We start from the raw sequence: 27952 nt of genomic DNA on the forward strand, positions 1-27952 counted from the left end.
AGACCTGTTTAGACCTGGTTTAGTTTATAGACCTGGTTTAGTTTAGTCCTGTTTTAGTCCTGTTTTAGTCCTGGTTTAGACCTAGTTTAGACCTGGTTTAGTCCTGTTTCAGTCCTGGTTTAGTTCCTGTTTAGTTTCTGGTTTAGATCTAGTTTAGACCTGGTTTTAGTCCTGGTTTATAGTCCTGGTTTAGTTTCCCTGTTTTAGTTTAGTCCTGGTTTAGTCCTGGTTTAGACCCTGGTTTATATCTAGTTTAGACCTGGTTTAGACCTGTTTTAGTCCCTGGTTTAGTGTTTTAGTTTTAGACCTGTTTTAGTCTAGTTTAGACCTTCCTGTTTTTAGTCCTGGTTTGGTTTTAGTTTAGACCTGGTTTAGATCTAGTTTTACCTGTTTAGTCCTGTTTTAGACCTGGTTTAGACCTGGTTTAGTCCTTTTAGTCCTGTTTTAGAGCTAGTTTAGACCCTGGTTTAGTCCTGGTTTTAGTCCTGTTTTAGTCCTGGTTTAGTTTAGTCCTGTTTTAGTCCTGGTTTAGTCCTGTTTTGGTTTAGACCTGGTTTAGACCTGTTTTAGTCCTGTTTAGATTTAGTCCTGGTTTGTCCTTTTAGACCCTGGTTTAGACCCTGGTTTAGATCTAGTTTAGTCCTGTTTTAGTTTTAGTTTTAGTCCTGGTTAGACCTGTTTTAGTCCTGGTTTAGCTAGTTTAGACCTGGTTTAGTCCTGTTTAGTTAGACCTGTTTAACCTAGTTTAGTCCTGTTTTAGTCCTGGTTTAGACCTAGTTTTAGTCCTAGTTTAGTTTTAGTCCTGTTTAGTCCTGGTTTTAGACCTGTTTTAGTTCTGGTTTAGTCCTGTTTTAGTCCTGGTTTAGACCTGGTTTAGTCCTGGTTTAGAGTTTTAGTCCTGTTTTAGTTTTAGTCCTGGTTTAGATTCTAGTTTAGACCTGGTTTAGACCTAGGTTTAGTCCTGTTTTAGTCCTGTTTAGTTTAGATCTAGTTTAGACCTGTCCTGTTTAGTCCTGTTTTAGTCCTGGTTTAGTCTTGGTTTAGATCTAGTCCTGGTTTAGTTTAGTCCCTGGTTTAGACCTGGTTTTAGTCCTGGTTTAGACCCTGGTTAGCTTTTAGACCTGGTTTAGTCCTGTTTTTAGTTTTCCTGGTTTAGTCCTGTTTTTAGTTTAGCTGGTTTAGATCTGGTTTACCTGGTTTAGACCTGGTTTAGACCTAGTTTTAGTCCTGTTTAGTCCTGGTTTAGACCCTAGTTTAGACCTGGTTTAGACCTGGTTTAGATCTAGTTTAGTTTTACCTGTTTAGACCTAGTTTTAGTCCTGGTTTTACCTGGTTTTAGACCTGGTTTAGACCTAGTTTAGAGTTTAGACCTGTTTTTAGTCCTGGTTTTAGTCCTGTTTTAGTTTAGACCTGGTTTAGTTTTATCCTGTTTAGACCTGTTTTAGTTTAGTCCTGGTTTAGTTTAATCCTGGTTTAGTTTAGACCTGGTTTAGTCCTGTTTTAGTCCTGGTTTAGTCCTGTTTAGTCCTGGTTTAGATCTAGTTTAGTCCTGGTTTAGTCCTGGTTTAGACCTGGTTTATATCTAGTTTAGACCTGGTTTAGACCTGTTTTAGTCCTGTTTAGTCCTGTTTAGTCTAGTTTAGACCTGGTTTAGTCCTGGTTTAGACCTGGTTTAGATCTAGTTTAGACCTGTTTTAGTCCTGGTTTAGTCCTGCTTTAGTCCTGTTTTAGAGCTAGTTTAGCCCTGGTTTAGTCCTGTTTTAGTCCTGTATTAGTCCTGGTTTAGTCCTGTTTTAGTCCTGGTTTGGTCCTGGTCCTGGTTTTAGACTTGGTTTAGACCTGGTTTTAGACCTTGTTTAATAGTTTTACTGTTTTAGTCTAGTTTAGTCCTGGTTTAGATCTAGTTTAGACCTGGTTTTAGTCCTAGTTTAGTTTAGTCCTGTTTTAGTCCTGGTTTAGACCTAGTTTAGTACCTGGTTTAGTCCTGTTTTCCTAGTCCTAGTTTAGGTCCTGTTTTAGTCCTGGTTTAGACCTAGTTTTAGACCTGGTTTTAGTCCTGTTTTAGTTTTTAGTTTATCCCTGTTTTAGTTCTGGTTTAGTCCTGTTTTAGTCCTGTTTAGACCTGGTTTAGTCCTGGTTTTTAGTCCTGGTTTAGTCCTGTTTACCTGTTAGTTTAGTTTTACCTGGTTTAGTCCTGTTTTTAGTTTAATCCTGGTTTAGTTTAGTTTAGACCTGGTTTAGTCCTGTTTTAGTCCTGGTTTTGCCTGTTTTAGTCCTTGGTTTAGATCTAGTTTACCTGGACCTGGTTTAGACCTGTTTAGACCTGGTTTTAGTCCTGGTTTGTTTAGACCCGGTTTTAGACCTGGTTTAGACCTGTTTTAGTCCTGGTTTAGTCCTGTTTTAGTGCTGGTTTAGATCCTAGTTTAGACCTGGTTTAGACCTGTTTTAGTCCTGTTTTAGTCCTGTTTTAGTCCTGGTTTAGACCTGGTTTTAGACCTGTAGTTTAGACCTGGTTTAAATCTAGTTTTAGACCTGTAGACCTAGTTTAGTCCTGTTTTAGTTTAGACCTGGTTTAGACCTGTTTTAGACCTGGTTTGGTTTAGAGTCCTGGTTTAGACCTGGTTTAGGTGTTTAGTTTTAGACCTGTTTTAGTCCTGTTTTAGTCCTGTATTAGTCCTGTTTAGTCCTGTTTTAGTCCTGTTTTAGACCTGGTTTTTAGACGTTTAGATCTGGTTTTAGACCTGGTTTTTTTTTAGTTTAGACCTGTTTTTAGTTTAGTTTAGTTTTACCTGGGTTTAGACCTGGTTTTAGTCCTGGTTTAGTTTTATCGGTTTAGTTTAGACCTGGTTTAGTCCTGTTTTAGTCCTGGTTTAGTCCTGTTTTACCTGGTTTAGACCTAGTTTAGATCTAGTTTAGACCTGGTTTAGTCCGTTTTAGTTTAGACCTGGTTTAGACCTGGTTTAGTTTTAGTTTTAGTCCTGGTTTAGTCCTGGTTTAGACCTGTTTATTAGTCCTGTTTTAGTGCTGGTTTAGATCTAGTTTAGACCTGGTTTAGACCTGTTTTAGTTAGTCCTGGTTTAGTCCTGTTTTAGTCCTGGTTTAGACCTGGTTTTAGACCTGGTTTAGACCTGGTTTAAATCTAGTTTAGACCTGGTTTAGTCCTGTTTTAGTTTTGGTTTAGACCTGGTTTTAGACCTGGTTTAGACCTGGTTTAGGTGTAGTTTAGACCTGTTTTAGTCCTGTTTTAGTCCTGTTTTAGACCTGGTTTTAGACCTGGTTTTAGACCTGGTTTTAGTCCTGGTTTAGACCTGGTTTTAGACCTGGTTTTAGTCCTGGTTTAGATCTGGTTTAGACCTGGTTTAGTTTCCGGCAATGAGTGGAATTACCGGGAAAAAAAAAAAAAAAGGCGGGGGAGGGGAGTATAGCCCAAAACGCGAAAACAGGAAAATAGCGCCGTGTAATCCATTTAAAATAAAATTGTAATGGTGAGATATCTAGTCAATGTTTTTGTTAAGATTTATAGAACTTGGCACAAGTAGATTTAATCCTACTTGGAAAACTTTTAATTTTTAATTTTTTTTATTTTACAGTGTTAACACTTGTATGTTTAGGCCTATAGCCTGTGCTGTTGGCTGATCACCAAATTATTTGGGGCCATTTCAAAATATATTTTGCCTCATTGAAATATAAGAGGCTACATTCTTTATCTGTTTGTCACCTAGCCTATTTCTTCATTTTTGTTACGCAAATATCAAATGAAATAGAAAATGCTATAATTTTTTAACCGTAATAAATAAATTGGCCTCAAGAGGGCGTGATAACGCAAAGGCTGTAGTCAAAATGTAAAACAGCCCTAACTGCAAAATGAAGGACACGGATTTAATTTAAAGCAGGCCAATTGAAGCACAGTTAAATGTTGTGCCTGCTAACATTCAACAAGTAGGCCGCTATATTAAACATATACATTTATAAACCAAAGACCTTCTATAGCTCTATAATGCATAAAAAAACAAAAACAGAATATAAATTATAATATAAATTATATAAATATAAAAAAACTAAATATTTCATCAACAATAACAATGACAATATTTTCAAATCTTCTTTTAATGAGCAACACATTTATATCAGTCAGCATTGAAGTGCATTGATTAAAAAGTAAGTGCAAGTACAGATTTCGATGCATTCATCTTGACTAAAGGATTAATTTATTTGCAGTATTGCCCCCAAAAACAGTCATTCTTCAGGGCACTCTGTAACAGAAAACTCCTTTATTTGATGCTGTTCCTAATCTAAAAGATATATACTTTTCCTCAGTTTAATGTGAGTGACAGTGTGAAAAGACTGCCTTAAACTGCTGTCACTTCAGTCCAACATCTGACCTCAAAATCTGTCATGCCGCCTGACTCCAAACTTTAGGTTTTTCCATTTCTTCATAGGAACACTGCAACTGAATCAAGCCAGTGGAAGCACAAATGTCTGTGAGAAGCACTAGTTTAGTGCAATAGATTCACACGTGGTAACCTTGCCACTTAAAACTGGCTACCGCTGCATAGAAGTGGGTAGAGTTCTTCTCACAGCCCCATCGATAGGAGTTGTAACTCAGGGAAGCGCTTTTGTGGTCATGTCACCAGAGCAAGGATATTAAGAATTTTGAGGTAATAAAAACAAATAACAGCATGGAGTTATCTGTTGAAACATATTGTAGCAGTATCTTGGATTCTGTCATCAGAATTTGGATAATACTTATTGAAACCATACGGCTTTACAATAAATGCAACTTGGCCATATGATGGCAAAACTCTGGAGCGGAAGACCCTTGGACTCTAGCTGCTCTCGGAGGATGTGGGTGGTGCTGTGGAGGAGGAGCGCCGCCGAGACACAGACTGTGAGCGCTCAGGGCTGTGTTTGTCGTACGGCTGCATCTGCACCTCCAGAAAGTCTCTGTGCTGCTGGCTGATCACCTGGCTGATGAGTGTAGGTAGGGCCTGCAGGTTACTCAGAAGAGTCTCCAGCTTAGTCTCCAACAATCCAATCCTCTTGTCCATGTCCTCTCCTCGCTCATTCAAGTCCGAAATCATGTCATACATGATGTTCTGAGTCTGCAACAGGGCACAGGCACAACATTACTCACAAATACAAGGTATTGCATTGAACCTAGTACACTATGATGTAAATACACTTTCAGTATCGTAAGGTTTATTACAAACAGAGAAATGCACAGGATTTTTTTTTTGTTCAGTAATAGTAGCAAGAATGCAAATAATGTGCTCTTCTGTCACGATTTTTGCTTTGACACAGGCAGCTGGGGCTCAGGTTTTCCGAAACTTATCATTAAGAAGATGAACCAGTAACAAGAACAATTTTTTAAAAAAGATATGAGAAAACATTATGATGACAGATTATGACATGTTTGACATTCAACCTCAAAAATTAGTACATTTCTACAAAAATAACTGAGAGACTGACCCCAAACAGCGTAGGAATTTGTCTTTGTATTGTGTCTATCAGTTTAGATGCGTTCACAACCTTGACGATACAAGCAGGAGTTGCTGAGTTTGTGTGTCACTTTTCTATGTTCTCCTACTCCCCAAAAACTACCTTAGCTGCTGATTTGTAATTTCACACACTCAGTCTTGAAACCCAGTCAACCCCATGCCCATGCCCATGTCACACTGGGATGAAGGGGTGCGAGTGATGCTGCCGGAGGGAGGTTTGTGCAGTATTATTCAGCTCATGACTAATAATCCCTGGCAGCCAGGAGGCACAGCCATCCATCACTTACCTTGTCCTGGTCTGAAGTGAGGCGGGGAGATGAGAAGCGCTGTTTATATGAATCGGCCTGGGCTAAAGAGGCACAACATCCAATTGCTACACTCCCTGTATCTCTGTCTGACACCATATTATACTCTATTAGAGCAACTGCTTTGAACAGGGAATGCATGGGGTGTGTAAACATACAAATAATAAACATGAAATGTACTCTACATCATAATACTATAAGCAGGTTCAAGGCAGGTCCAGGTTTACCCAAGTGCAAAATGGGGCACTGCATCCTCATTTGATGTATATTAAATGATCACAGTTTGGAAAAGTATTGTCTTTGGACACTTTTGAAAACCATTGGTCTTTTTGTACAAAATAATGTTTTTTACATTGCATAACATCAACCAGGAGGCCTACAAAGTGGCTATATAGTTTGTGTTAATGGAAAGCCCTTTATAATAGCCTTACATAAATCCACAACCTGTATTAGTGTCTGTTAGGGTGACATTTTAACTGAAATTAGAAATACTTCCGTAGGATAAATATGTGATGGACCTATACTAATGTGAATAACAACTTAACTGTGTAAAAGTTATACTAGTATTAACATACACTTCCACTGCATAAAAAAGTGATTGGATATTGAGAAAAGGCATTTTTCCTTTCATGATGAACTGTAAACATATTAGAGTGGAGGAAGAAGAAAAGAAGTGAAAGGAGAATAGCTTAAAGGTGCAATTGTGCAATTTGGATATGAATAATTTAACCAGGACTGCAGCCATGGAGAAGCACTGTGGAAGAAATGCTACTGTTGTCAGCACCTTTTGTGTCAAACACCTGTGTTAATGTTACTGGTCATGGTGACACACAGTGATCTGAGCACATTCTCAAAGCACTGCAGCAGTAATACACTTGCCAACATGCAGGCTGCTCTATTTAGGGCCATTATCTGCTGCAAGAGTGAGAAACAATACTGCCCTCTTCTGGTAATAAGATCATATAACTACAATATATTCGCTTCACATCACCACACTATCACACTATCCTACTATCCTAACCATCCTAGATTGAATGCTGTTGTCCAGATCAAGACAATTACAATTAGTATTAACTACATATTAACTAATGCCATGACATACTGGCCTGAATTGCTTTCAAGGAGAGGAGCTGAATGTAGAAGCGCACTACCACTCTCTCCACTGCTGCGTGTGCCTCTGGCTGAATCATCAGATCACTGTGTCTCCCTTCCCAGGTTACTCTTTCTGCTGTGTCAGGCTGGCACAGCGCCTGGTCTTTCCCTAAGGTTTGTCAACTTGTGTTTAGAGCATCTGGAGACACACATCTGAGAATACACAAAGTGAAAATTACTATTGGATTTGTGCATGTATACAAGTTATCACTTTTGTCCTGAAGCATGACAATGCCATGACAAGTTGCATTATCACAAGGTTTTAAGTCATCAGCACACAGAAAGCCTGTCTGTTTATTTGACACCTGTAGACTTTGATCATATTAGAGAACACAGGGAAGCAGCATGCAAGCAGTTGAGTCACACAGAAGAAAGTGCCCCATGGTACAATGAAGCAGTGAGCTGTTAGTCCAGCTTACCTTTGCAAGATCCACTAGTGAGTTTGCCTGGTCATTCAGCTTGCGTTGCTCCATTTTAACACTTCTCAATCTGAACAAAAGACCATTCAGAACCCAATAAATCATCGCTATCAGTTGGTGATTGAAGTTGTGCACACAAGCGGCATACACGCAGAGCACTCCTAGGACATGCATTGAATGTGTTGTTAATGCAGTGGTCGCAGGGTCAGTCTGTTTGGTTCAGCTGCATGCAAGTGACAGGAGATTACAGAGGAGAGCTGCCACTAAGAAGAATGAACTGTTCCAGGAGCAACTCATGTCATTTGTTACAAAATCTACAAAGGGGCTTCAGATAAATGAGAGAATTTTAACAGGCAAAGTGTAAAGGATATAAAAGAAAGATGGCCGTTGTTTACTATTGCCTGGGCTGTCCTTCTGCATACTCCAGGTTATTGTTTACAGCTCATAAATTATTAAGTTGCAGTTCAAGCCACAGATGTTACTTCTTACTTTATGCACGCAAGGAACTATAATGTTAAAGCCTAGTGTAAAAATGTTAAACAGTTGCCGCTGTAGCTTAACCACAATATGCAAGCCTATCAAGATGCAGTCATTTCTAATCATCAATTATATGCTTGAGTCTTTTTAATCGAGAGGTCCACAACAAATTCTCTATCAGTAAAAACATGATTTAATCTTTTGTTGTGTTAAATTGTAATAATTTATTGTCTTGTTTGGTTGTTGAGGAAACAAAGCCATTTTCATTAGTTTGTAATATCACTTTTTTGCCAAGTTGCCCAGCCCTTCTTTGCGCTGTCCCAGCTCAGACAATTTGGAGAATGTTTTCTGATATATATATATATATATATATATATATATATATATATATATATATATATATATATATATATATATATATATATATATATATATATATATATATATATATATATATATATATATATATATATAAAAATGGGAGCCCACTTTTTTAACTTAAGAAAAAACGCAAGGAAGTGAAAAAAAACAGCCTTAATAAGTCACATTTTCTGTTTAATTAGACTTCCAAAATCTGTTTCCTTCTTCTTTTAAGGCTTGAAAAGAACAATGGTACAGTATTGTACAGTGTGTGGACCACATGTGGTCTACAATATTAAGCACTATTTTTTCTTAAAGTTTGTGCCCACGTGGGCTAAATTATTTTGAGCACAATAAGTAGGACTGGCTTGTGGTATTAAGTCAGTTAGCATCACAGATTTAGAGTACATACCCTGTATATCTTACAAAGACCAACTGTGCTCTGTGAATTAAATACAAACATCAGTGAAGGTCAAAAGAGGATTTAAAGAGGTTATTAGAGATCTGCTAATTAGTCATGATGCAACCAATTTTATGCAATGCAGCATTGTTTTTATGCTTCCTGAATATGTGGAATAAAGGGATGACTCAAGAACCACCTATTCAATAGATACAATAGAGCCATCAATCAATCAAAAAGTAAATTACAGGAATCTTAAAGAATGAAATAGTAAATAATCAATGTTAAATGACAGCAGTTGATGTAAGTCCTGTTAGATTAATGTGTTTCACAGTTGGATGACCAGTAGCTGCAGGGGGCAACATGAGGTCACTCTGAGGAAGCCTATGGACCTGGCCTGAATATCCAATGCATCCTATTGCCTTGACTCAGTCAATCACTCATCAGAGGCACTACTCGTTTCCAACAGGGCACTCTCTTTCTGCTTGTTATTCATCAGGGGAAACAGCTACGCTAAGCTTTTCATTAGATCCCCAGTAAATCTGTTCAGGCAATCTCAGTTATTGCAGTGCTACATTTTGTCATGCTCCTGACTTCATCTCACTGTAGAAACCACTGCTAACATGGTGGTGAGGATTCATTTTAACCTTACATTGCTTGGCCACTGAAACAACTTTACACATCCCTCAGCTAACAGAGATACACTGCCCCCCTATGGTGCACACGTCACCCTTGTTTATGGAGTAGACAGCAATCACGATAGTGAAAAACTGAACATCAACTTTTAGCAGCAATTTCAGACTGTTTATAGTACAAAGACAGTTTTTACAAAAAAAAGTTTTTTATTTAAAACAGCCTTACATGAATTAAATATATATTATAACAGAGATTTATGCTTGTTTAGCATAGAATCAATATTTAAATATTACTTATTCATTACCAAGAGTTGCCTATTAGAATGGCATGTCATGCATCGATACAGAATCATTTCTATATTCTCAAGCTCAGATTGTTATGTTGAATAAATTTTTTGTTGAATGTTGAATTGACAGCATGTGTGGCTGTAAAAAATATGTTTGTTGTTAAAATGCCACAGCTACATTTAATGCCTCAGAACATAATCTCCCTAGATATGAAATGCCCCACCCAGACAACCTTTTTGGACTTTTCAACTTATAACTTATCTGATAATTCCTCTTAACGCACAGAAGTATGACAGCTGGGTATTATGCTGTTAATGCCATGATAACTCCAAATCATTGCTACGAAGTCATCCAAGAGGGAAATGAAGGAAATGTGGCTGCAAATGTAGTACCAGGCGAAACAATGGTTCCACATGCCGAAAAGATGACCCTGAGCCTAATTAGCACAAAAGCGTGACTGCTAAGTGCTACAACATGACTAGAGGGGATAGAGTGAATGAGATAGTTTGCTGCTCGAGTTGTCATCTTTCGGTATGTGAAAGCACAGTCGGCTAAAGTTTAATCAGTGTCTTCCTGATTAAAGTTGATATTCTCATCACATCCATGCAGAAATGGGAAGACCGGAACCCTCCATCAATGATAATTGAAATTCACTTGAGGTGGGTGTAACGTGTTTACATAGGGTGCAGTCAGTAGAAGAAAATAAAACAATGTTTGGTGACATTTAAAGTGTGGAGAGAGGCATAAACCAGCAAATGTCAGATTAAAGTGCACATAATTCAAATGACATGCTTTGCAGAAAGAAAACTAATAATTTAAAGCTTGTTTGCTAAAGGAAATATATCATTGTAAGGTTGTGATTCTATTTTTATATTCTTGGTGACATGAATTTCACTTATCAAATGAGGGAGTGTAAAGTTTAGTCACATTATTGGGTTCAAGCTCTCATTTAGGCATGCACACAACAAGTCTGTATCTACAGATGAGGGGTAGACTTACTTCCGCGCTCTATCGCATTGTGTTGACACAAACAGGAAAAAAGGAAACATGAAGTAGACAAATGAGATATTGCAACATTGTAAAAACACACTTAGGTGGTGAATGCCTGACATGATGTGTGGCTGTTGTAGCCCTCATCCCTACAGTGGCTCTAGAAATAATGTTATCTCAGAACTACTCTGCCTTTCCTACTCCCTCCTGCCAGAGCTGATTATAAAAAAATGCACTAACCTTCTTAACATCAGTCTAGAGCCTTGTACACAACAACAACAACTGCTACCAGCCCATGTCTGTATATTTAAACTTGAGTAATGTTCATATTCCCCTGTTGGTTAAGTTAAGTTAAGTTACAGTTTTGTGCTGTCTATCTCCTTACTGAGGTCAAGGGCAACTTTAGCCTTAATATAAGCAGCTTGAACATCATAGCCTGCATAGAGATAGCTGCTGGCCACACTTAAGTTCTCTGCGATAAGGTGCACAATCACACCACCCACAAACAAATGCTGAGTTTGAAGATAAAGCCACCACAGAAGGAGGATATCATGCTGAGTAAACGTCCTCACACACTGGGCCAGAAATGACTTTTACTACAAGAATATACAGCTTCAGCTCAGAGGGGTTTCCATGATTAGACTGTCCCACAGTCTAAGGGTGACATGAGACATAATGCCTTTGCAACTGAAAAATATCCTATTTCCCTATTTTACGTTTTAAAGTTTTAAGTCTACAAATACAACTTGTATGTATGTGAGTTGCATTGAGCATGCAGGCACAATTGAACATCCTACGCTTCAAAGTGTGCACCTTAAACAAACGATAGACACGAGAGAGCACACGAGCACAGAGAACCAAAAACATAAACTTCAAAGCAAATACACCTACCAACAGAGGACACTTACAGAGCCTATGAAGTTATGAATTACACATTCAGGAATTATTCGTTTAGTAACCCTTTATCTTGTTGTAACGGACTGTGGGTACTGCATGGTTTGTGGGCATGCAGGCACTATAGGGTATAAAAAAAAAAGAGGGAGGTGAAGCTACAATCAATATTGTTTAGCAGTTAGATAGCACTTTGAGGTTCCTCTGGGAGCCACTGAAAGACTAGCTGACAGGTAAATGTCCAAACAGCCACGAGCAGAGGACAAAGCAACATGTGTGAGCTTGTGGGCCAGCCTGACACCAGCTAAAGGTGCACAGAGGAGCGCAGTTCACCAAAGCAAGATTAGATTAGAAAAAACAAAATGTCACCACTATTGCATACTGTTGCTACAGGTGTCAAACAATTCAGATTTCAGCTTAGGTTAGAACAAAGCACCACTGATAGAGCTGATCAGTTATGCCTGTGTGGTACCTACTGGTGAATGGCTTGGAGAAACTTCCTCTGGTGCTTCCTGACTTTGGCATGGTCCATCTTTCTCACTAGTTTGGTGTTTTTGTAGATGAGCCACGTCTCCCTGAGAACATTCGCAGCTGTGTTTTTCACCTGAAGAACCAAAAGCATATTAGTCATTCAATATACAAAATAATTACCTAAAATTAAGTGACTTACTCTTTTTGTTAGCTGGGTGTCCATCATAAAATTGTGGACATGTTTTTCAGCTTTGGTTAGTTCCAGTTTTTTTGCCACAACAGCCACCACAAGAGCAGTGCAGCCAGCCCCCTGAAAAAGACAGACATACACTTTTATAAGGTTGAAAGACATTATAAAGGTGCTTTTTTGTTAGTTTTTTTTGTTTGTTTGATTCAGTTTTAGTATCATGTCATAATGTATTATTATCATGCTTCAGGGCAATTTGTGTTGTTGTGTAATGCAGTCTTGAGATTAACATGCTGGACTGTATGTACAGCATGTGTCCTCTTTGTGGTGGATTGCATCTCCCTTTTTACTCTTTTTGCTCTTGCTTTTACTAATTATTTGTGCTAGTATGGATTCATAAGGAATAATTAGGTACTATAAGCCATATGTGTACTCTGGGGTAAATAAATATGATAGCTCTCACCATAATGCCTGTTATAAGGCAGACTCCTTTCCCACAGTAAGTGTTTGGGACCATGTCTCCATATCCAATAGTAAGAAATGTGATTGAGATCAACCACATGGCTCCTAGAAAGTTGCTGGTTATGTCCTGGTTGTCATGATACCTGCAATAAATAATAAATGAAATAGATCCTCCAGCTCCATGTACAGAAATGTATCTTCTACTGCTTAGGCATCAGGGTCTTCTGTAATTTTGATGCAAAATAGAATTGTGTGAAAGATTAGATAAGAATTCATACATATATATATTAGTAAAATGATTCTACAATAATCACCATACCTTTATCATCATCAAACAGCACCTAAGCCTTGACAGTGGTCTTAAAGTTGAATTTTCAAAATCAATAAACATTCATGTATTTTTTCAGTATAAATGTGCTCTTTACACAGGATATTATATGACTAATACTGTTGTCTCTCTGTTGAGTGTTATACACAATCCCACTTGACTGTATGACTTTTTTTTTATGCATCATACATGTTTGATTTCATAGCATGAGAAAGCTATTCAGCACCTCTCGCAGGCTCGGACCGTCCATGCGGCAATGATCCACAGCGAGATGGTGAAGACTAGCAGCACCGTCCCGGGGCAAATGGTCATGAGAGTTTTCATCACAAAGCGTGTGTTAAAGTTGATCTTGTTGAGGGCACCGATGCTTCGTGAAGAGGCGTCCGTGAAGAGCTTACTGTGCAACAACATAACACGGGCGATGAGGTACAGGCGGAGGAACATGGGGATGGATAAGATAATGTCCACATCTGCGTCAGTCTTGGATGGCACATAGGAGTATGCCAGGCGTGCAGTCCAAGTGAAGGTGTAGTTCCCTGGGATGGGGTGGATGGCGCACACCAGGATCTCCAAGCAGATGAAGAAGATGCGCTCATAGGTCATGGCTATCCTCCAGTCATCTGCTGCATTGTCCACCATGAATAACTGCAAAACAAAGAGCACCTTACAGGGTCCATATTCTGTCATTTTATGATCACCAACATAATTGGAGTTGTTTTTTGTGTAACTCTCATATGTTTAACACACAAACCCTGCATAGTTCAAGAAGTAATATAAGAAGTGCTCCACTGTATTTTTAAACTCCAGTGACTAGTGTATGTATCATTCAACCCTGCATTTGCCAATCTCTACTGAACTAAAGGTAAAGGGTAGCTGTTAACTTGGGAACAAAGCATTTTTAACTTTGGAGATGTAGACAGACTAATAAAGGGTTACTCAAACATGTGTGAATGAAACAAAACAAAAGGTAACAACATCATAACTTGGCTAAAAGCTCAAAAGAGTCAATTCTGTGTAATATAGGACCTTTAAGACTAACAGGGAGCTGGCTAGCATTTCCATCAAGGCTGACAAAAAAACTACAAGAAATCATTAAACTCTTTTATTAAAGGCCCCAGGTTATGTTTCTCTTGGCAAGAATTTTTCACAAACCAGGTACTGCAAATTACTTTTTTTTTTATTATATAAATACAGTGACTGTAATAATTGTATTGATTTCATTTGAGTAATGGTAAATAAAAGGACCATAGCAGTAGACTATAAAACAGAAAGAAATGTTCTTTACAACAGAGAGTGGACTTTTTTAAGAATTCCATTTGATTGTAAAAATGAAAACAAAAAATGTATAGGCCCTTTAGATGGTCAGAGCCCATAATTTTTCTTTAATTTAGGGCACCACAGAAAAGGACTTCTTCACTTTTCCAGGATTGCTCTTGAAGCTCTTGAATTAAGTGTCTGCGATCTTCTGCTGCAAAAAGAAAATAATTTCCTTTTGACTTTGTTGCCTGCAAAATTTTGTTTGTGTAAAAATCCTACTCTGTTTCTAATACCAAATGGCAATGTAGTAACAAAGAATAGGACACACATAAGACACACCATAGTGGTAGAGTGTATGTGTGTGTGTGTGCGTGTGGAGGTGTGTGCGTGTGGTGTGTGTGTGTGTATAAGTGGTCCTCTGTAAGTGTTGTTCAGTGCAGTGACACTGGACTGCAGCTGATGAGAACAGCTGTGGCTCCACATTAGCGTGGCTTGTGCTGGCCTGGTGCTCTGTCCAGAAGGTGTTTGGCGTTCACAGGGGAGCTCCATGTGGGCGGATCAGTGTGCCCCTCATCAGTCACACACCTCCAATGTCACACAGGGGCCCCTCTTCATCACATCAATCCTCTGTGCACTTATCTCCAGTCAGGACACTCTGACAACTCGACCACACCTCCTGCAGGAGACCACACGCCACCTTCCCACTTGTACACACAATCTCCATCTCAGAGCTCAGATATTGGTGTGTGCTGCAGATTAAACACCATCAAACTGTATTAGACACTCCTGCATTTGTCAAAGCGCTGCTCTCGCTGACATGCCTTACTGCTCTTCCTCCACACCAGCTCTTTCCACTCAATCACCCCAAGGTCCTGCACTGTGCATGCGGCATCACAACCGCCAGTAGATATTTCAGAAAATGTTGTCAGCAAATACAGCAGAGGTTTCCTATCGGCTTGTTTTTTTCTCTCTGAAAGCCTTTCTGAGCAGTGAGAGAAAAACGCACATGATTACATTCTGCCGAGGCAGCCTTAATGTGCTTGAATTACAGCAGTAGATCTAAATACCTTCATACTTATACAGGGTTTGTGCTTAGCATTTTTCGCAACGAGTTTTCACAGGTCAAGCCATCCTTAGCTTATCTTTAAGCAGGAGGATTTCGCTGAGTGCTTCTCTATTCCCCATAAGTGTGTCTGTGTTTAGCTATGAATAAAAGGCTTAAAAGCTCTTTATGATTTTAGCTGTGTAAGTATGAAATATAAAATGTTCATTTATAAGTCAAAACTGCAGTTTTCAGAGGAGAGTAAAATAGTCATACAGTGTCAGGGTTAACATTATAACTCGGCTGCCTGCCAGCTAGCTCCATTCAGTTTAATTTGGTAATTCTTCGAACAGAAATAAAAATGTGGGCTGTTCTGAAAGGGCTAATGGGATCAGTGCCCTAGATTGTAAATTTAACAGTGATATGTTACATAAAATTGAATTGCTGAAATAGTAATAATTCTCCCATTGAGAGAGGCCCCTTTCAACATGTTCAATTCAAGGACAAAGGGAGCAGGGATCGATAGTGGACATACTCGAGTGCTCCACATAGTTCAGCCTGACAGCTCTAACTCCACAATAGCAGCATTCCCACACAGACTCATTATACTGCAGCTTGTTTGGGAGCCAGAACAAGAAATATCAACTGTCAGCACGCTGCCACATTACAGCGGACAACTGACACTGCCAACACATGTCCCCTGACAAACTCTGTTCTTTCAAATGTATTTAAAAGCCATAATCAAAGCCCATAGAGCACACAGAGAAAATAAAGGGATTCAATTTTCAGAGGCAGTTGTTCATATCAGATGAGCGACACTGAGCTCTTTTAACAAACAGACATCTGTCAATTCAAGTGTGTAACTCTAACCACACACGTCCTGAGTGTAATGTAGACTCGGAAACACAAGCTGTGACTGCTGTCCGCCACGCTTACTAATTTACACCATTCCACCATGAAAAACGCCTGGAACTATTGTTTGCACGTGACACCCACGCCACAGTTTTCATTTACAGCCTGCCCAAGCCATACTGTTAAATGCGTTTACAAAGTTTGTTACCTCAAAACAATGTGATTAAACATTTAAAGGCAGTTGCATAAGGAAAGCCTACTTGTGGCTAAAAGCAATTATGGTAATGGATGACCTGAAACACAATACACAAGGGCCCTTTAACTCCCAGCATCACATATTCCACACAGGCAGCACAACAAATGGAGGTGACACATATAATGGCTACTGTTGAGACCCTTTGACTAGTTATGTCAAAGTTATTAATATGGAAAAGTCCTTAAATACCAACATGTGTGCAATGCCCCTGAACCATTAATGACTGACCTAGATTTAATATTGACCTGACCATTAGACTTTTAATTGTACTGTACTTTTTAAATTTCTTTAATTAGGCCTATGTAATTAATCTAAAGTAAATATGCAACTTTGTATACAGATTTGTGGTCAGACTTTACTTTTAAACAATCACATGCTCATTAAATGTAGACGACTGCTGAACTCATCCAAGTTTACAACCTATTCTTCAATATTAATAGTATTGCTTGTTCCTTGACCAACTAGTGGCCCCTGATGAAAAGTAAATTCCAAATGCCCATTGTACATTTACATAGACAAGAAGGAGCACCTGTCCTGCAACATTTGCCCCACCAATGCACTCAAACAAGAGGTACACTGAGGAAGTGGTACATCACTAGAAGAATTATAAGGCCCAAGACCCTATACTTTTTGCCCTGCATAGACTGGTTTGGCAAACTCCCAGATAGGCTTTTGAGTCACTCATGAGTCGCTCACAATCTGCTAAAATTGCATTTTTTAAAAATGTGTATAGTGTGCCAAGGGGGCTTCATGGATATAATATAGTGAACATGTACAAGAAGGGGTCAATGTTTTGAGCTCTGGAGAGGGAGTTGGACTACACCTACACAAGGATTGTTGAAATATGTATAAATGAAACAAAATACAAAAATATCAAATATATTTTTGATCTGCCTCCCCAAATGTTTTCTTCTCTAAACATTATATTTCAGAATTCCACCAGCTCGTTCTTTTGAAAAAGCATAGGCACTCCATTATGATGCAACTCTCTAGCACAGTTTGCGTTACGCAGGCAGGTGAGTGAGCTGACTATGAAAAACATTTAGCCAAATTTATTGGCATAAGTTTGTTGGCATAATTCTGCCATTCATCTGATTTATGCATTTAAAGTAAACATGTACAGAATCCAGAAGATGAACATAGGATGGTTGTTGGGCCCCGGTTTATCCTTCAAACTAATTCAATGAATTATGAATAACTGATAATAGAAATAATCAACAACTAATTTAGAAAGGATCAGATGAGATACAGATTTAGATTTAATTTAAAATAAATCATTTGTGCTATAGAGTTCACACATTTTGCTTCTCAGTAGGTGTAACTAACCAGTGTTAATCCAAGACAATGAAGAACAATGATACATTGGAACAGTTAAATGATGAGTGGTTGTAAGAAAAGACAGTAAAGACTCTAGCACCTCTGACATGCTGCCTTTTGTTTTGTGATGGGGACAAAATAGAATGTAATCACTGAGAGTGTGTGCCCTTCGCTCTCTGAGAGTAAGTTCACTACACATCAGGGCAGAGGCCTCCTCGGAGCACATAATAGTGTTTCATTTTATTAAGACGTGGCTATCTGCACATGGCACGAGAGCTCACCTGTGACTGGGGCTGGGTTGGTTACTGGTTTCACTACGCTCAATACAACTAATGGAGTCCAGCTCAATATTTAATCTGTGTAATGCAGAGATGGGAACATATATCTTGTCACTGAGGATGAAATCGCTCAATCTCATTAGTGAATTAGGTTGAGAGGTTCAGTCCAATTAGACTTTAATGTAATGCTTTATTTATGATATCAAAGCGAGCCACTAAGAGGCCACTTTGCTGAGTAAATCCAAAGCTGCAAACCATTCACCAGTCTGCTTTTGTCTCAGAAATTAAGTCTCACATTTGCATATTCCCTTTCCTGTATGAACAGAGTCAGGGCTAAGGGAGCCTTGAGAATATAAAAGTCTGTATACATTTCTTAAAAGGATCACTGTCACTGCCAACCTGCTCACATTCATAAATCTGAACAAGTCTGGAAGTTAAAGCAGCATGATATATCATCAAAGAATATGTCAAAGAAATACTGTAATTGTGAAAACACACTTGAGGTTAGGCCAAGCAGGACCTAACCTCAGAATCTGTGACCCGACAAAAGGACCAAAGAGCCATAGTGCAGTGCAGACAGACACAGTATAGTGTGGTCTTTAGGAGACTTAGTGCAGTGGCCCTTGTAGACTGTACGTCCAGTGAAAACAGTGAGCTCACCGCCCAGTGCTGTTATCTGACTCCAGTCTGGAGTCTCAGGTACGGACCCATTTCACTGTGCCGTATCTTTGACCAAACATGCCACCTGCCAAGTCTGCCCCATGCACTTGCTCTGCACCACACATAGCCACACTATTTTATCTTTTCTGCAGATTGTAGGATTTAATTTTGTGTGACCATGAAACATCAGCGCTCTCTTTTATCACCACAAGTACACATCAAAGACAGAACAGGCCCAAAGCAGTGGAGTTTTAAAGAACTCAGCAGATCTGTCATCACAAGGTACAGCAATGGCAGCATTAAAAAAAGCCCCTTGGCTAATGAATTTTATAAGTTTCAGACCAAAATACAAGATTAACTATCCTATAAAAAGAAATGCAAAATGTTTCCAATAGTAAATATCACACAATACCACACCAATGTCAGTTAAGTGATAGTAAAAAGTGTTCTCCATGGATTTTTAGACACATCATATAATTTTAAAATAGTATATGCCTAGTGTATTGAAGAATGCAGTAAAACTAAAAACTTTGACAGCACCTACGATGGTAGTCAAATCAATACTGCACTTTTGACATACATCAATACAACAACATGTCGCCATCTAAACACACAACTAAGGGATTGTGGAAGTTTATGTCCAAAGAAAAAGGTCAACGCATCAACTATATCATTAAGTACAATGTGCTTGGTGCACTTAATATCACACTCTGACAATGATGCCTCAATGTCACAAGTGGAGCTGACTTGAACCTCTTTTCTCTACTCACACTGAAGTACAAGTCACTGTTTGCCAACACAGCAAACTCAACTAAAAACTCTGAAAAATCCTTTTGGGATTTTGGCCAGCTGTCAACAACAAAAGACGTCACTGGAACTGAATGAGGATAGTAACATTTCAAGGAGAAAAAGACAACGCTTCAGCAGCCAAGGCCACATCAGTATGTACAGAAGGGGATTGGAGCGTTTATCCTAATTGTAGATGCTGGAACAAATCTAAGGACATACTTGGCCTCCCTGTTAATGTGCTTTGCTCCGCAGGTCATCCGCTGATGTTGCCCCAAACAATTCAAATGACAGCTGGGCTACTCTGTTTCTGCTGGGTGACCTGACCCTGTAAATGCCCATAAGAAACAAAAAGCCGCATTTGAGCAACTTTGACTAGTAAATCATTTTAAAGGACTGAAGTGAAAGGAAATATTTCATCAGGGTGACTTCTGCTACAGCATCTGACAGGCATCTGTGAGTACACATAGAAGTGCATGCATAATCTATTACCCCACAGGAGCCGCATTCCCACTTGGAAACTGCAGCTTGAGAAGAGAGCTGTTACAAGCTTTTGCAGAGAGTATAGAAAACCTTCAGTTGATTGGGATATAATAGTGCATTTGAACAAAAAATAAACATACATTTTCAGAAATAAAATATATAATAATTTACAACTGTGCAATGTCTTCAAGTGTCACTGAAAGAAAATACTCCAATATTAATCTACATTAATTAAGTAATATTAACATAATTGTGACCATACTTGAGAATACCTAATCTCGAAAGCAAATACATTTTTAAGTGTTAAGTCTCTGTGTCCCCATGTATCATTTCAGAAATTGCATTATATCCTAGATAAATACATCTCACAAAACTTTGCATGCACAATTTTATTCAATTTGTGGATCTGGCTTTAAATTTTAAATTTCAATATTAATATAGGCAAATATTGCCAGCAAACCACACTGCAACACAACTATCAGATATGTCTCTGAAACAAACAAATATGACCACTCCCCAGTTCAAACCAATAATGTTCTGAGTGAAGATGAAATTGTAGAACCCCATAAATTGTGCGTTCTTCATTTATTATTATTATTTTTTTATTAATTTATCATTGCATTTATATAGCACCTTTCAAGACACCCAATTCATTCTATACTATAGTAGAAACTATAGTAGCCACAACTGCCCTGAGGCAGACTGATGGAAGCAAGGCTACCAATCTGCGCCATCAGCTCCACTGACTACCAACACTCCAGGTTCATACTAAACAATGTGAGTGAAGTGTCTTGCCTAAGGACACAACAACAGTTTTTGCCCCTGGCGCCTCATTGTGGCACCTGGAATTCCCACTGGTCTCCTGTGCAAGTACTACAGGCCCAGCCTTACTTAGCCTCTGAGATTTGAGGAGATCAGGCTTTGACAAGCCGGTATGGCCACTTTTGTTTTGCTTTTGTTTTACACTTATATTTGTGTTAATGATTGGATTACAATTAAATATACTGATATAGGAACACAAATTCAAACACTGAAAATACAAAAAGGCAGCATTCACAAGGTTTGGGCATTTAGGTTTTAAAAGCATATAATTCATTACACACACAAACACATCCACACTGGATAAACATTGCCAGGTTAATTAGGCAGTCTGCTATCTAAACACTACTTTCTGAACAGTAACTACAGCAAGGGGTGTTCTACTTCACTCAGTTTGACCATTGAATTCACAGTCACATGCTTATCTTTTTATTGTCTCTGAATGTGTGCTAAACTCCAGCTTCCTCCAGTGTCACCACTAAGACAAATCTCTATTTAATTTGTCTGTGAGAATGCATCCCTGTGCATGCACATTTATGGAATGCTTGTGGAAGCTACCAGCTACTCAAGAGAAACAGGCTGCTAAGACTGGACAATTTCAGAAAAATATCTAATTGCATTTTTTTTCTGAACAAGCACTGTGATTAGATTTGTAATATATGTTTTAATAATAGGATTCTGTTCAGAATAATGGACAAAAACGCAAATAATATGTATAATAGAAATACAAACTGATTAAGAACATTTATACAGATCTAAAATGCAGGGTTAGCAGTTTTTATCCAGAATGAGATATCATATTTTGTTGTTTGTGGAGAAAATTATGGTACTTGAAAAACTGCAGCCTTTGCGATTTGCTCATTATGTCCATTCACATTGCAATTTCAATTCAATTGTGATTAATTTTGCAGCCCTACAGCCTGCTGTACAAATAATAGTTTAAATGTCACTCTAACTAATACTAATGTTATATAATTATCAGATTACTGCAATAACTAGAAGAGGCGAACTCATCCATGTGTTGTAAATGCTTTAAGCAGTGCTTTTCTAAATCCACTCAACGCGTCAAGGAATCACCCATTCACACGTAGGCCTCTCTCAATAACACGTTTTGAAGTGCTACAGAAAATACCATGATAAAAAAATAATAGAACTATCTTGTGTATCTTGGATATATTATGTCTTCACAATAAACCGAAGATACACAAGCTAACCCTTTTCTAAATGTACAATATTTTTAAGAAAAACTTGAGCTGCAGTACATGAATAATAAAATGAAACAATTTAGTACAATGACTCCAATACTCTGACAACAAGTACCACCTAAGGAAATTTTGCTTTCCAAGTACTGTCAGATCAGTGATTAAACCAGACGTTGCCGGAACAAAACTTGGGGACTGGTGGCCATTTTATTTGTTTGAGCACATTTCTGTACATATGTTGTACTGGGATGTTCATTCATTCTGACTCAAGTCATAGATGGGCAACTGACTACCAACTGAGCCACTGTCACCAATAAGTTAGTTTTCCAGTAAAAGTATTATGTGAGTGAACTGTTTGTACAGGGTGACCAGACGTCCCTATTAACCCTGGACAGTCCCAGTTTTGAGCCCTGTGTCCCCTGTCCCAGCAGATTTCTCCAAAACCACTGATTTGTCCCAGTTTTATACAAAATATTTCCCAGTAGCCTTTTGTCATTTGTTAAGTAAAAATTTTGAAAACTGTAACTGAAAATTGTACAGACAGAAGTCAAGAATGGATAATTTTATGTGTTCTTTTCACAATTTTATTCACATCAACCATCCCAACCCGAGTGTGTCCCAGTTTTGAATTTTGAAAATCTTGTCACCCTATACTTGTATTCAGTTACGCTGTGTTTGCTATAAACTGGTTAAAATCACAAAGGTCTGGTTTAAAATGGGAGATTTTGTGCTTTCTAGATTACTTCATAAATCGGGTAAAGGGCCATAGTATGGAAGTGTGAAGTGAAGTGACAACGTTTGTCATGCCTGTATTCATTTTGGCCTGTTCTGTGTAAATCCCATCAAGAGGGGGCTATGTGGTGAAAAGTGCATTACCTTAATCAACTCTGAAGCCAACAGCAGTCTTAATAATGTTTTCTAGGTCAGCAAAAGGAAAGGAAACATCTTGGCAGTAAAGACAAAAGTAGCAGACTTGAAAAATGTTGAGGGATATTGATGTGACTGTCACTGGATCAAACAACAGCCTTCCTGAGGGCTGAATGTGCAGCTATTCACAGTTAAAAAAACAAAACAAAAAACAAGTCTACAATAGCTTATTTGAGCTCAAATTAGCATTCCACTTTCTACAAGAGGAAAGAGGCCAATGCTTTTACTAGTTCAAAAAGCACCCCTCTCCTTTGATAGTTGTTTTGTAAAACTAGGGAAATGTAACTGTAGCTGTGTGTAGTGATATTTACCAAAAATATGCATAAATCCAGGGGTGGAAAGAAACAAGCAAATGCTCATATTACTGTAATTGAAAAGATTCTTTTCAGATAATTGTACGTTTTTGAGCATATTTTTAAACAGGTACTTTTTATTTTTACTTAAGTACAAATTTGGCAGCAGTATTTGTAGATACTCTTTCCACTACTACATATATCACAACAGCAGAACAGTTTTAGAGTGAGTTAAGTAAGCTTCTTCTTTTTTTTTTTTTTTCATTATGAATCATGCACAAAAGAAAGGACATACTATGTCCCAAACCTCTAAGGCTCAAAGTGAGCATGTATATAGAGCACAGAATACTACATCACAAACAGGAACAGAAAACTTGATTTTGAAGGCATACCAAATTATTACAAGCTTCATTGTCATAAATTGCAAATTCATCATATCACAATTTTCCTAGAGTTAGATCACAGTTTTGATTTCTATCACAATTCATGTACACAGTCAGTATCTTCATAATGCCTTGAAAAGGTAATTAAAGTCATAATGTTCTTATTAAAGTAATTAATCACACTCAATTGTTATTGGTTAGATTAGGTCCCTGACCCAGAACATCACTGAGGCTGACCTATAGAAGTTGTGGGCGGGTCTTTGAGCACAAGACTTTGAGCACAGTGCTGCAATCAAGAGAAAATGAGTAAATCATGACATATATATATACAACTAAATGATAAATTACATTTGACATCATCACCCACCTCTAATTGCTCGCTATTAAGAACAATAATAATCTAGCCTAAGATAGATCTTCCCATTAACACAAAATGGAAATTTGCTTTCTTTGCAAGTTTTGAAAACATGCTGTGGAAATAGTTCTATATCAGGAAAGAATCTTTTCACCCTTTACAAACAAATACCAGTCTTATTTATCTGCCTAAAAAAATAAGTAAGTAGAATGAAACTGGGTGATTGGGATATGGTTGTGGTAAAAAGTAGTAAGACTGAATGAAAGTAGAATAAATATGATTTTGTGCAAAATTGTACTATGTGCTGTAATTTATCCAAGCTGTTGGAAGTGTCTGCAGGGGAATGAAATGGCTCCTATTTTGTGTTGAAATATGGTAATGGCGCTGGTATTTCGATCATCACTCATAAAGAAGGGTTTACAATGTGATATTTGAACAGGCCTGCAGGTTCGTACTGTTGGGCTGTTTAAATGACTGATCCTCTCTTGGGACGGAGTGCACCAATGAACCACTGCTACACTAAGGCTAATAGCTGGAATCTTATGGAATATTATGTATTAAGATGAAATAAGATTCTTACTGACTTATAACTAACTTAATTAAATACGAGGCTAGTCCTCTTTAAAAGAAAAATAAACCAAGACAGAAAAAAAGCCACTTAAACCGCTAACCAGTAGTTCCTAAATAGATACAACCTGAAACACAAGGCATAGTAGACTAAGGGTAAGCTCAGCTGGCCGCACAAGTGGAACAAGCACACATAACTCCATACAGTCATGTCTTGTCCATGGTAGGCATCAGTATTTGGGCCAGGTTCATACTTGATATTTAGATATTCTGTCCAAGTAAACAGCTTTATATGTGTCAGTGATCCAAGACACCACATAGAATCTGTTTGTACGTCTTTTAATGTTTATGAGACTGTCCTTATTACTTTGCTAAGTTGGATTCAGTGCCTAACTTAGTAGTAATTTATACAAAGGCCAAACTTTGTTTGATATATGAGAATCATATGGAAATAACTATCCAAGGTGGGTGTTTCTTTTATGGTTCAATGCTTCAACAGTTCACTGTCAAACATTTTAGAATTTAGTATAAGTCCTTTAAATTAGTGAATTAGTTAAAAGCATCTGTGGTTTCATGTACAAGGACGTATCTGCTGACTAAACAACTGCCTCAGCATTTTTTGGTCTAACATGTTCTTACATTTTTCAAAAATATATTCTAGGAACCATAAGTATGATTAAAGACAGCATCTGAGAGTGGCTGAAAAATACCAGAGATGTGTTTCTTTGCCCAGTGGATTTAATGAAGACATACAGATACATGAAGCCATTCTTGCAGCATACCAACCCAATATGATGTTAATTTATTAGTGGGTAAATAAAGAGAGGTGTGCTCAGAAACTGTAAGTACTACAATAATGCTTCAGGTCCAGGTTGCAAAACTGTGCTAGTGTATGGGCACATCTCACGGGAAATGGACAATCTATATTCAGCCCAATGGTAGTCACTAAATCTTATCAAAATCACACAATGAGCTGTATTGGACTTTGAAAAGACAATAAAGTGATATCTGCAGCTGTCAAAGTATCTCAGCTATGCACATTCAGAATCAAATAAATTTGCATTATATACAAGATGTCTACAAGGCAAAGGGAGCTCCCAGAGTCAGTGCAAAAACAGCATTTTGTTTTCTAGAAACAGAAACAGTTTTCCACCAAGAGGACAGATGGCATAATTAGTGACCTGCTGTTCCCTCTGTTCTAAGACATTACAATTTGTGGGGCTGCTTTATAGGGCCATTTCAAAAATATTATAAGAAGAAAAAAAACAAAAAACAAAAAAAAAAACAAAAAAACAGGCTAAACCAAAATCACAAAACTGCAAGGGCACTATTTCTTATGTTGTACTTTGTACCACTAGATGGAGTTATGAGCTACTGTATGACAGTCTTGCATTGCTAAACAGTTTTTGATCATTGTTGTTGATTGCCTGGTTTGTAGGAGAACACACAACAATATGGTTACATTTTTTTAGCTAATACCTAGCTGTTAACATAAACTGCATGATCAAATATTTCTCAACAAGCAGCCTCTGGTAGGTCAAGAGAATATATGCATTAGATGTTTAGCTGCTATAATCTGCTAATCAATACTTGGGCCAAAGGTATCAGTAGATGCTGAAAAATTGCATTTATTTCCTTAAAACATAAGGCACATAGGATATAACAAGACTGCATAATCTTTCCTATTTCAAAAATCCCACAATATTAGCACATAACTGAAACAAGACACAGTAATGTGAGTGTTGGCCCCAACTAATATCTTCTATGATTACTTAGATTCCATTTTGGTAGATAAGTAAACTTTGCTTTGCAATGTTATATCATTTATAAAAATTAATAACAAAAGCTATATTATGAAATAGAGATGCACCAGTCCGACTTTTCCAGTTCCAAGGCCAGTCAATACTTGGCCTGAATGTATATGCAGATACTGAACAATTGTATTTATTTCCTTAAAACACATTTCACATAGAATATAACAAGACTGATCCAACTGTCATGTAACTGTAATTTGTTCTTTAAGTAACTACTGAACCGTTTTTCACATATCAAACATTATGAAATGCATTGGATCAACATTGGCGAGACAAGCACAATGCCTGATACCAGTAATGGTACTGGTGCATCCCTAATATAATGCCCCAGTGGTTAACACAGGCCTAGTGGCTGACCACCTAATGTGTTCATGTGTATAGCTCACACAGGTAAACATGAAAAGAACAGGTTGAGTGTAGACCATTACCTGTATCTCCCTGGCGTGGTATATGATAATCAGCCCCAGGAGAATGATTGTAGAAAGGCTTATCAGGCATTTTAGGGCTAATGAATACAGGGACTCCTGGAAAAGAACAACAAACACTAAAGCAAGCGCCACAACAACAAAATACAATGTACCTTTAAAAGAACCTGGCATTAGAACAGTGACAAACACATGGTACATTAATAAAGTTGTAATAACTATTCTTGTTAGATGTAAATTCTAGCAATGTAGACAACTGTGTGTTTATAATGTAGTAGATGGCCAATTAAGTTCTTATTAACTATTAGGGCACGTGCTAGTAGGCCTATAATAACGCACATGCAGTGGTTCTGCACTCAGTGAGGGCGAGGCACGTGTGGTGGTGTGTGTAATGTAGTAGTTCTACCCTGGTCCTGTACTGGGACTGTGAGCCTTCATGCAGGACCCCGGCCTCTAAGGCTGTGTGGAGCTGTGGGGCACGCAGCTGCACCCTGTCTGACTCATTGTTCCTGACATTCGCGCATGAAGTTTCTCATTTAACATGCTCACCGAGACAAGTCCCTACATTCACTGTGACAGTGGAGCTTAGAGTCGATACGCACCTTTCCATAGGCTCCCCACGAGAGTTCAGTCTCTATTACCATAACTACGATCCCAAACATTCCAAAAATTAAAGCATAATCGCTGAGTCGTTTTCTTTTTTCAAACAAGGCCCTTCTGTGTCCAAGCTTTTCCCCAATGTTTTGGTTCTTCTTTTTGCCCGATTTGCCGCTGCTGTGGCCGCAGCCTCCCCCTCCGTCCCCCGCTCCGTATGGCATCAGAGTGCTCGAATTGTTCTCCGGCTTGGATCCCAGAGTGTCCGACGCATCTGCAGCTGAGATGGGCTGCAGCGGCTGCGACTCAGAATCAAACTCGTGTATGTTTCTACGGGACGAGCTCAAGTTGCTCAGCGGCCGCATCACGCCGCCGTTATATCTGCAGCTGCTCATAGCGATGTCATTGTAGGAGTTGGTGTCTTTGTGGCTACTGCCCAGGCTGCCCCGCTGCTGCTGCTGCTGCTGCTGCTGCTGGAGGAGGTGCTGGTGCTGGGGATGGTGGTGTCTGAATGAACTACCATGACTGGAAGGGGTGAACTCACACGCGCTGTACTGGCCGCCTTGTCTCGAGGACGTCTCTGAAGGCGTCCTCAGTAAAGTTCCAACAGTGGTCGGCGATGTCCCGCGACAAACGAGGCTTTTCCTGGCGTCACAGGTGCAGCTAATGCAGGTGCAGTGCTCGTGCGGCTTGCCGTAGTGCTGCTGGTACTTACAGTGCTGCTGGAAGTGGCGCTCTGCTGGAAACAAGTCGTTCTGCAGCTGCAATGGGGTTTCCAT

At 38.6% G+C, this 27952-nt stretch overlaps 2 protein-coding genes across 2 annotated transcripts in view; both read right to left on the bottom strand.

Moving 5' to 3' along the window:
• drg1 (developmentally regulated GTP binding protein 1) overlaps positions 1-4397 on the bottom strand; it is an 8272-nt gene extending 3875 nt beyond the window's left edge. Inside the window, exon 1 of the mRNA XM_055153184.1 lies at positions 4376-4397. Coding sequence (XP_055009159.1) covers positions 4376-4397 — 22 coding nt within the window. The remainder of the gene's footprint in view (positions 1-4375) is intronic.
• A 429-nt stretch (positions 4398-4826) lies between these two features.
• On the bottom strand, positions 4827-27952 carry kcnn2 (potassium calcium-activated channel subfamily N member 2). Its single transcript, XM_055153817.1, has 8 exons — positions 27182-27952; positions 26583-26678; positions 13090-13508; positions 12537-12678; positions 12086-12196; positions 11892-12019; positions 7375-7444; positions 4827-5102 (listed from the first exon to the last, which is right to left on the bottom strand). The coding sequence occupies exons 1-8, from the start codon at positions 27950-27952 to the stop codon at positions 4827-4829; spliced, it is 2013 nt and encodes a 670-aa protein (XP_055009792.1).

This window comes from Boleophthalmus pectinirostris, unplaced genomic scaffold, assembly GCF_026225935.1.
Source record: "Boleophthalmus pectinirostris isolate CB_2022bp ecotype Guang Dong unplaced genomic scaffold, ASM2622593v1 HiC_scaffold_18, whole genome shotgun sequence".
Lineage (NCBI taxonomy): Eukaryota > Metazoa > Chordata > Actinopteri > Gobiiformes > Gobiidae > Boleophthalmus > Boleophthalmus pectinirostris.

Bases quoted from the DNA above. Each gene is read 5' to 3' on its own strand.
- kcnn2 (XM_055153817.1), bottom strand. From the start codon at position 27,952: ATGGAAACCCCATTGCAGCTGCAGAACGACTTGTTTCCAGCAGAGCGC. The intron at 13,509-26,582 runs GTAATGGTCTAC...TTTGTTTTGCAG, and splicing joins ACCACGCCAGGGAGATACAG to TTATTCATGGTGGACAATGC. The intron at 12,020-12,085 runs GTAAGTCACTTA...TTGGTTCTTCAG, and splicing joins ACACCCAGCTAACAAAAAGA to GTGAAAAACACAGCTGCGAA.